The 10232-nt window shown below is 47.3% G+C and overlaps 2 protein-coding genes across 6 annotated transcripts; one reads left to right on the forward strand and one right to left on the reverse strand.

Moving 5' to 3' along the window:
• The first annotated feature begins 3004 nt into the window (after window positions 1-3004).
• On the forward strand, window positions 3005-3803 carry LOC123039085 (uncharacterized). The gene is made up of 2 exons (XM_044462381.1): window positions 3005-3293; window positions 3378-3803. The coding sequence occupies exons 1-2, from the start codon at window positions 3054-3056 to the stop codon at window positions 3801-3803; spliced, it is 666 nt and encodes a 221-aa protein (XP_044318316.1). The 5' UTR covers window positions 3005-3053.
• A 3492-nt stretch (window positions 3804-7295) lies between these two features.
• On the reverse strand, window positions 7296-9627 carry LOC123043825 (protein NUCLEAR FUSION DEFECTIVE 6, mitochondrial). 5 transcript variants are annotated; one of them, XR_006419618.1, is made up of 4 exons: window positions 9347-9627; window positions 9130-9257; window positions 8164-8234; window positions 7296-7602 (listed from the first exon to the last, which is right to left on the reverse strand). XR_006419618.1 is itself a non-coding variant. In XM_044466419.1 (3 exons), exons 1-3 carry the CDS (start codon window positions 9505-9507, stop codon window positions 7477-7479), a joined length of 297 nt encoding a protein of 98 aa, XP_044322354.1. In that variant the 5' UTR covers window positions 9508-9627; the 3' UTR covers window positions 7296-7476. The 5 variants fall into 5 exon arrangements, 3 of the variants coding, with proteins under 3 accessions (XP_044322354.1, XP_044322352.1, XP_044322353.1); XR_006419619.1 differs by lacking the exon at window positions 7296-7602 and adding an exon at window positions 7619-7866; XM_044466419.1 differs by lacking the exon at window positions 8164-8234 and having other exon boundaries at window positions 7296-7484.
• Window positions 9628-10232: the final 605 nt, after the last annotated feature.

The following is a 10232-nucleotide window of genomic DNA, read 5'->3' on the forward strand; positions in this document are numbered from 1 at the left end:
TGGTACCTATGAGGAGGCATATTCTTATGCCCCTAGAATGCTTCATCAAATAGCAAGTGCTAATAGGGGGACTCAAGTTTGGCGGAGAGAACGTCCAAACCCAATGAACCCGGGTGAGCTAATCCTGGACCGCTTATTCTGGGCATTCGCCCAGACTATACAAGCCTTCAGGCACTGTCGCCCGGTATTATCTGTTGATGGTACCTTTCTCACTGGAAAGTACAAGGGCACACTATTGGTGGCGATTGCAGCGGATGCAAATAATCAGCTTCTTCCTATTGCATATGCATTGGTCGAGAGCGAGAACAAAGATAGCTGGTTGTGGTTCCTGAGCTGCGTGAAGATTGGTGTCGTGAAAGAGCGTAAAGGTGTTTGCATCATTTCTGATCGCAACACTGGATTATTAAGCGCTCTTGAAATAATTAAGGCGTCGGAAGAAGAGTGGGGCTGGCCCGATCTAGAGGGAAGGTGGTGCATGAGGCATTTGGCAGCAAACTTTTACTCCAAATTCAAAAACAAGGATTGGTTCAAGTTATTCAAGAGGATGTGCATGCAAAAAACTGAAGCCAAAATGAATGCGATATGGGCAGGTATCAATGGTGAGATCGACCGCGCGGCCTTGCCGCAGAGAGAAGACCGGAGGGGTCGTAGGACGGCCATAAATTTGAGCCAGTGGATCACCGAGAATTGCCCTCATTTGGAGAAGTGGGCGCAGGCTCACGACACCGGGGCTCGGTATGGAATAATGACCAGCAACATGTCAGAGGTGTACAATGGTGTTCTTAAAGGGGTGCGAGCACTGCCTATCACAGCCCTAATTGAAGAAACTTGGAACCGGACCCTGTCATACTTTGCAGACAGGGTCACCGTCGCCAAAGCACAAGTTGAATTGAACAAGCCATGGTCCGAGAAGATGCAAAGATATATGGACGAGAAAGCAAAGAAGTCCCAAAGTCATGGCTGCCGGAAAGTGGACGCACTTAGGAATAAGTGGGAGGTCAATGTGCGAGCCAAGTACGTTAAGGGTCACCACAGAGGATCAAAAAAGCAAGCTGTCACCCTTGGCTCAACCTCCTGTGAGTGCACTTGTAACAAGCCCAAGCTTGAGAACTACCCTTGCAGTCATGTGCTCCGGGCGGCTGCTGTTCAAAAAATCAGCGTCGAGCCATACATATCGCCGTACTTCAACATGTACAATCTATACAACACTTGGAACGGTGAGTTCTGGGCTTGGGGCATTGATATGAACTACAAAATGTTGTGGCCAGATGGGCCGAAATGGGTTCCGAACGCCGACTTGATGAGAACCGCAAAGGGACGACGTCAGTCTAGGCGTCATCGCAATGACATGGACCATAGCCAGATGGGAGAACCAAGGCGATGCCGCGTTTGCAGGTGTCCTGGACATTCACGCAAAGATTGCCCGTATCGAGCCAACAACAACGCATGATGTTGATATATATGTATTCGCCATGTCTATTTATATTTCTACTCGTTATGTGTACTTATATTAAATTTAAATTGATTCTCTTTGTATTATTGTACTCATGATGTTAACTTCAGATAATTAATGTAAATCGTATCTCTTTGTATTTTTTAAGTTAATTTTGATTTGCATTTGTATTTCTGTCTTCCTCGTAATTTATATTTGTATGTTTGTGTGCATGTTATGGGTGAAGTGCCAGTGCTTTTGCAGGGGCCCCATGACGCCGGCCACCGTTGCCACCTATTTTTGAAACCAAATACTAAGCATGATTATCGGCCTTTCAGACTTCGAACCATAAAGAAAACATGGCCAATACACAATCATTTCCTTGCTCACCTTGACGCTTATGGACTACAAGGTTTTGCTAGGCTCACATCATGCGACGACCAAGTACGTTCGGACCCATCCCTTTTGACATCCCTCGTTGACCGGTGGAGACCTGAAACCCACACCTTTCACTTTCGTTTTGGGGAGCTTGCACCTCACTGAAAGATGTTTCTATGATCACTGCTCTACCAATTAGAGGTGAGCCGGTAGTCTCTCCACGAGTGTCTCCATCTTGGGCATTAAATATAGCAGCCCGTCTTGGGATGGAAATGCCAGAATCACAACGTTCTGGTAACCCTCGGGGCATCCCACTCGTCTGGCTTCGTGATAACTTTCTTAATTTATCTAGCTTCGCCAATGAGGAGACGTGAAAAAGACATCTGTTTGCGTATTTGTTGTGGCTCCTCGGGAATCTATTTCCAAATTCACATGGGGACGTTGTTGTCCCTGGTCTCATCTACATTGCAGAGAATATGGTAGATGAACCTTTATCCGAGCAGCCAAAATACAGCTTCGGTTCTTCCATGCTATCTCATACATACAGAGGCTTGTGTGATGCCACGCAAAAAACCTCTTTCGCACAAAAAGCTCCATTACTTTGTGTCGCCTATGAGTTTCTACAGTTGTGGTCCTGGGAATATCTCCCTGTAGGACGACCTCGTATAGTACAACCCGTATACCCATACGACTTTAGCGAGGGTGCTAGCGCAACTATGGCCACCAGGTGGACAAAGGCACGGAAATGTTGGTCTCCAGATATTGCGAAAAATTGTTACCCTATGTACCACCAGCAGTTTGAGATACTTGATGAGGCAGGCGCGGAGACATGTTGAGCTGCATGCAGCTTACTATCGTGACCACCTGGTAATCACTTGTAACTTTTTTAGGTCCATCATTTCATAATCATTTGAACTAAATAACATCCAAATATTGTTCAGCTTGAAAATGTCAACGAAGTAGGGCAGATGGCTACGGATAGCATGCCGGCCCAGGGCCCATATCGCAAGACATTCTAGAAACTTTTGCAACAATTCGTGGCAAAGAAGTTCAGATGCGGTAGAGGCGACCACGTTGTCACTGGAGCATACATGCCGGTAGCGAGGTCAGCCAGACCGAGTGCGGCACCGTCATCCAGACCGAGCGAGGCGCGTACGAGCCATGAGCAATGGGGGAGGGTCCGAGTACTAGAACGACATTGCCACGACATGACTCATCTCTGCCACTGCATCGCTCTTCTTCGATGCAGCTTCGTCAGGGGCAGACATCTCAGGACCATGGCACGGGCTTGGATTCGATGCCCGAGCAGTTTCTTTCCCCTAACCCATATGCGTACACAGGATATGATGCATACACCCAAGGTGAGGGATCTCAGCCGTATCTCTCCACGCGAGGGATCCCCATGCCCGAGGAGACTCATGTACCAGATTTAAACCAGCACCACATACAATGGCCAGATAGTATAGGAGAGGGATATGCTCAGGTAGTCATGTTTACATTTCGATGCATTTACAATGATATCATATATTATCCTCTAACAGTTTGTTTAAAATCTTTCTATGTGTAGGACACACCTGATGTTAATTGGGGCGATGAGAACACCCAACGCGGCGTCAACACAGGCCTCCGGGGAGCATCACATGATCATGGCGTCAACACAGGCCTCCGGGGAGCATCACATGATCATGGCGTCAACACAGGCCTCCGGGGAGCATCACATGATCTTGGCGACATGGTTACATCATTAGTTACAGAGTTCTTCGGAGGGGACGTTATTGGCCCATCTTTTATCCCCCCGGAGTCACAACCATACGCCTACAATTACGCTTCAGGTTCGCAACAAGGATTCACGACTCCACCACCTACGCAGGACTCGCAGACACATGAAGCCGAATTGGAGTACGGCCGCGGTCTTCGTGTGACCCGGCAACCTAATCGCTTGTCGTCTTCCGGTCGTAAGGAAAGGCCAGGTGGTCGTCGTAAAGTAGGGTGATTCATCTATGCACGTGCGCGACCCATTGTATCTACATATGTCTGTATCAGACTTTTCAATTTGAACATCTATGTATGCTGAAATAAAAATGCACCAGTCAGGAACAATTTTTCCCGCCTATATCTCCCGCCATACTATCCCGCTCCACTCTTTTGCTTATGTTAGGCCGACATGAATTTTTTTAAAAATTTTGGCTGATGAATACTGTGCAACCATTGCCCTTCTTAGACATTGAAAAAAAAAATATTTTTAGGCAATGCTTTCCCCTCAATATTTTCCCGCAAACGCTTTCCCTCCATATGTTTCGCCACCCATTTCCCGCCAACGCTTTCCCGCCATATGTCCCCGCCACTCGTTTCCCGCCATATGTTCCCGCCAACCCTTTCCCGCCATACTGCACACGTTCTTTCCCGCCATTTTCTCCTCTCTACCTATAAAACCCCCTTCAGACGGAGGTGGATAAGCATTCGAGTGTAGTGTAGTCGAGATGTCCCATTATCCTTTCGATCGTAGTTTTCACCCTAAGATGAGCAGGACTCTTCTGAGGCTAGCTACCGATTTCAGGATGGACAATAGGATAGTTCCATGGGATGAACTCACCGGTAGTGACACCATAATGAATGAGTTGGCTCACCAATTACATAGGTCTGGGTGGCCTGAAAGGACCTATGAGGAGGTACGTAAAGAACTTCTTAGGTTGCGTGCAAGGTGGAAGAATGTAGTGGAGCCGAAGAGTGAAACTTTCAGAAAGACTGCAGAAAATCATCCATTTTATGGACTGAGGAGAGCAAGGATGAAGATGATATCTTCATGCCGCCGCTTCCGGGTGCTGCATCGTCAAAGGGCAAGAGTTCTGCATCGTCTAAGGGCAAGAGTACTGCATCCTCGAAGAGCAAGAGTTCTGCATCGTCCAAGGGTAAGAGTTCTACATCCTCGAAGGGCAAGAGTTCTGCATCGATGGAGGATGACGATGATGCCTTCATGTAGTTTTTAAGCTGTATTCCAGTTCTACCGTTTAATTCGGATGTACTTGCATTATTACTTTGTACTCTCTTATTGTAGGGCATTATGTTCTATCTTAATTTTATTTTGTAGTTGTTGCATGATGTTTGATATTAGTGGAGGGAAAGAAAATGCCACTACTTTATTCTAAAACTATATTTATTTCCATTACGACACGTCACAACTGAAAATAAGATACATTGTAGAAATAAACCTACATTTAACTCCTGAAATAAAGCTACATTAAAGTGCAGAAATAAAGATAGAAATGATTGCGAAATTTAAAATACTACCACAGGAATCTACTGAGTCCAGCGTGGATATTTTCCTTTTCCATCGCCAGCTTCTTCTGCTGCCTTGGCCTCACGAGCCCTTTCTTTCTTTCTCTGCCTCTCCGCCTCACGAGCCTCCTTTCGCTGTCGTTCCTGCTCCTCCATGCGACGAGCCTCTTCCCTGTTTTTCTTTCCCATTTCCTGAAAAAACGGTGTTGCTCCGCATAGTATTCTTTTAACTCTCTCTCTTGCTCTGTTTTCTCCTCAGCTTCCGCCTTCTCGCGTCGCTCTTCCGCAAATAAACTATTCCACGCACGGCGACTTCTTACACGAATCTCAGTCACTGCCCAAGCCGGCTTCTCCGTGTCAATCCAACGATAGTACATGCACAGAGGCGGAGGAGACTACAACAAGAAACAAAAATGTTATTAAAGAATCAATGAAAATACCAACAATATCTATTCGTGATGGTTAAAGCATACCGGAGACTTGTCGTACTCTGAAATAGCTACGGCAGGATCTTCCTCATAATTGGCGCACATGAAAAACTTCATGCCCAACCAATCTGAAAAATCCGTCACCTCCTTCACCTTGCAAAGATCATCACACCAACACCGCAGGACTGCCACCCCCAGAGGCAAACTTGCATTCTTCATTTTCCTCGGCCAATGCTTTGATTCGAGCAAGGCAAACTCATACCGACTGAAAAAATGTGTTACACACTTTGCGCACTGCCGATTTCGAGGATGGCTGGACGAGAGCCTCGGTGTCTCCTTTTATAAGCTCAGACGATAAATGATGGCGAGAAAATTAAGCGGGGATATTTACGATCCCTGTAGTGTCGGCACAACAGCTTCCCGTAGCCTCGGATTCCCAGTGCCATCGCATTCGCTGAGACAAAAGAAGCAAAGGCAGGATTGATTCCCGGGCGAAAGAACCAAAAGCGTCCATATTCCCGCGCGTCGGAGTCACAACCGTCACTGTTGCGCCTCGAAATCAGCGCCGTCTGCGCACTGTCGCGCGTGCAGCAGCACAGGACAGGCCGCCTCGACTGGTGGCGGCATGGCCCACCTGCTGGGCCCGCGCGCAGCAGGCCTTGTCGGCCGGGTAGCGACAGCGGCAGCGGCGGCCGCCTCACCCGGTGGCGGCCGGCCCCACCTGGCGCGGCCCGTTCCGTCGCGACACGCTGGCCTGTGCTGCCCTGTGCACACACTGTTATACACCGGGCTGCCGCCTCCTGTTGTGGCGGCCGGGCCCGCCGCCTCACGGCGTGGCGGTAGGTGACACATGTCGCCTGCCGTGCCTGCCGCCACTTGTGAGGGGGTCTCTTTTGTCAATTTCGTCCGCAAGGGGTCTCTTTTGTCAATTCCAGTGGGCAGAGGGTCTCTTTCGACAAAAATCCAACACCCGAGCAAGCACTCGAGCACCTACGCTGCTGCCACACCGAACCGTTGCATTATCTTTGCTGCCACAAGCATATCCACAAACATCGATGACACTAGAGAGGAATGATATATCCGATAGATTGAACATATGCCGCTTCGATCCCAAAGGTTGGCTAACGCATGTGGAAGGTGCTCCTCCTGTCCTCTCAAAGATATCATGCTAGCCACCATCAACCATCTTCACGAGCCTTGAGTCCCTCTGACTAAATCCCACTGAAGAGAAAGCCCCCAGGAGGGAGCACAACGCCAAGCAGAGCCAATAGCGTCATCATCGTCTGATCCGAAAGACCAAATCTGGGGTTTTCCAAAACATGATGAGAAACCTTCAACAAGGAAACGGTGCCGAAAGGCGCCACCATTGACGACTTCTGCCACAACTAGAGTACAACCAGAGTACAGCTTTGACCGGCAACCACACTTGCCCAAATCCAAGACCCGGTCAGCCCATCCAGCCTATAACCTCCCCAGCGTGCAAGCACGGCACCACACCTCACCCCTGCGCAGCGAAAAACCACGGCAAGGGCCATCCACGCCTCCGATAAGCCGAAGTCTCCACACGCATAGCGAAGTACAAGGAGAAGTTGATTGGATACGCTGCGTTAAATCACAGGAGGGGGAAAGGACAAGCACCAAAATGAAACGTTCTACAAGAAAATAAAGTCAAGTTCAACAGGAATTGGAGTTTGGTGGTGAAAACCTGAAAATATTCTGACTAAAGTTATATACCGTAACGCTAAGACAAAAAAAATGGCAAAACAATATGGCCCCAGAAATGAACTCAACATTATTTCCTGCACGCAGCCAAATTCTGTTATAATCCTGCAGACACTTAATACATACCAAAATCCCTGAACAGAGCCGGAAGAAAGGCAGATTAAAAACGTAGCTCAAATTCAGTGGGAGAGGTCCTTAGCAGCTACCATAACAGTCACACCAGGCTCCCACAACAAGAGATCATTCATCTACAAATAGAAACGAATACTCTAAGCTCCAGCTCTTCAACTCACATCATAAAAGTTACTGGCGAAAATAAACAGGGCGTCTCTTCATCCCAGACCTCCGTCCTCACCCATCATAAGTCTATAGAGATATAAAATGTGTCAAACAAATATTTTTGGCTAGAAAAAAAAAGCATACATGGTATTATTGCGGCTAACAATCATCGTACGTATCCCAGGTAATAAGCTAAGGATGTTAATTTGCATTATCAGGCAAAACATCACACGGATCCAAGTTACAGGATTTGCTCAGCCATGTGCATTTGATAAAGCAAAAGAAATACGAGTGGTAAAAAAATAGCATGCATCTTCATCCGTGACCTCCATCCTCACTGATCTCAATGATCTACAGAGATATAAATTGGGTCAAAGAAACAACTTTTTGGTTACAAGGAAAAAACTTACATAATATTATTGCGGCTAACAATCATTGTATCTTAAGTAAGCTAAGGACACAAATTTGCATGGTCGGGCAAAACATCAAGGAGATCAATTACAGGATTCGCACAGCCATGGTCATAGATGTCTTTGTATGCAACAACGAAAAAGCATCTTCATCTTGCATTCTTGCTCAAACAATGGGAGGAAGATTGATAGAATATATGCTATCATGGATACTACTCCTCTTAAAATCTGGCCAGACCTGAATATTTGTGGTGACTGGACTTAGTCTGCTACATCCACCTAGATATTTTCACAGGTCGTCATTGCCAGCTGGGTGGTCAATACAAAAAAACGAGTGACCCTTTTGCCTCTGCTTTGTAATTAATCATGACGTGTATATTAAAATTACAGAAGCAAACCATCAAAACACTACACTTATAGAGTTTTTCAAGAAACCAAAGGGAAACTTCTGTGAAGCTAATAGCCTTTGGCATGGTCCAGCATTCAGCAATTACAACTATACATAGTTTAAATTGTCTCTAATCGCAAAGTTTTTGTTCTGGCATAATAAAGAAAATCATAGCAGGTTCGAGTAACATGTCTTGCAACAGTAGAAGAAACAATAATGCATTTCTAAAAAAATACATCTAATTGAGTTAAGGTTTCTACTGTTCTTATTTCACTTTAATGAAAGTGAAGTCTGTTGTCAGAAAGTGCAACCACTTAATGCATCTAACTGATCTAACTTGTGAATACAGTAAATTTGACGCCACATATGCAAATACTTTCTCTTAAGAACAATATATGGGTGCACTTCTTGTCCGCAAACAACTAAAGCAACAGCAGGTCCTCAGAATTAGTAATGATTTCCAGGTTGAGTTATATTGCAGCTCCTATTTATGCATGGGAGGTTTGGGCCAGTGACTAAATAGATCAAGATTTTCACTAAACCATACTTCCATTGTGGGGACACATGTCTTTATACCAACGCTAGCCGTCAGCATTTGACCTTGACGATAATCTAATAAACAAAAATTATTCTGGTCTCTCTTTACCCATGCATGAATGACCATATATTAAAAATGAACGGCCGTGACTTCCACTTCGGTGGATACTTAGCCAATACAGACCACTCTCATGGCAAATAGCACATACACGAACAGAGGGGTTTCATAGGTGAAGTAATCAAACACTGCAGGAACAGTAAGATGAGGGGAAAATTCACCTTCGGAGATCCAGCAGGAACCGACGCGAGCCGGGGCGGCGAGGAGCGACGTCATGAGCGCCGAGGCCGTGGCGCTGTGCATGGGCATCAGCGACTCCAAGCAGGCGCTGCTCATCTCCAGCGGCGACCTCCACGTACCGCAACGTAAGCACCAAAGTTTTCATCCGGATCGAAGATACGGAAGGGAGAATCCCGAAAGCAAGGGCGCTCGTCGTACCTTAGGGCGAGGCGGGCGCGGGGAGGAGAGGAGAGGAGCCGCCTCGAGGGGGCTGCCGGCCCGGAGCGGGAGGCGGCCCTGGCGGCCGCGCCGCGGAGGGAGGAGGTGGCGGATCCGGATCGGAGGAAGGATCTCGCGGCGGCGGCGGCGGCGGCGGCCATTGCTGCGGCGCGGCAGGGGGCAGGGCGAGGGGCTAAAAACCCTTGGAATGGATGGGAAAATCAGTGTAGCCGCAGTGTGGCTAGATGAAGGCGGATGGGGTCGGCCCATTTTCTCCGTGGAAGCTGAGTGCGGTTTTCTTCTCTCCATTCCGTGGGACGGCCCAATACTGGTCTACAGTGCTACAAAATCCGTGGAGCAACTAGTTAACGAGGAGCGCTCGTAACGAGCGGTTCGACAGCGCTCCGCGCGTAACAAGTGTGTAACGAGCGGTTCGACAGCGCTTCGCGCGTAACAAGTGTCGCGCGCGGAGCGCTCCCGCCAGGGAAAACCAGTTGGCGCGGTTGGTTCCTGGTTTTTTCTTTTCGGTTTGTGGTTTTGTGCATTTTGCAGTTTGACCCTCAAACTATCAGAATTTTTCGTTTTCCCTTTCCGCGCGAAAACACACAAAAAAATACCAATTCGCGCGGTTGGTTCCCTGTTTCCCTTTCTGGTTTTCTTTTTTGTTCCCATTATATTTCCGGGTAATGGAGATTTATGGGGTAGTTACGGGCGGGGACTACCAACACTATCAAATGTGACCTTTCAAGTAAGGAAAAAAAATCAACTTTTTAATGAAAAACGGCAGTCTTCAGAATTGTTCGATCGTGTGACTTCTTTATAGGCACAGGTAAACACTAGAAGAGGCACGGGTGTATAACTTTACTAAATTGAAGAAAAGCGCCTC

The sequence above is a fragment of the Triticum aestivum genome, chromosome 2B (genome assembly GCF_018294505.1).
Source record: "Triticum aestivum cultivar Chinese Spring chromosome 2B, IWGSC CS RefSeq v2.1, whole genome shotgun sequence".
Lineage (NCBI taxonomy): Eukaryota > Viridiplantae > Streptophyta > Magnoliopsida > Poales > Poaceae > Triticum > Triticum aestivum.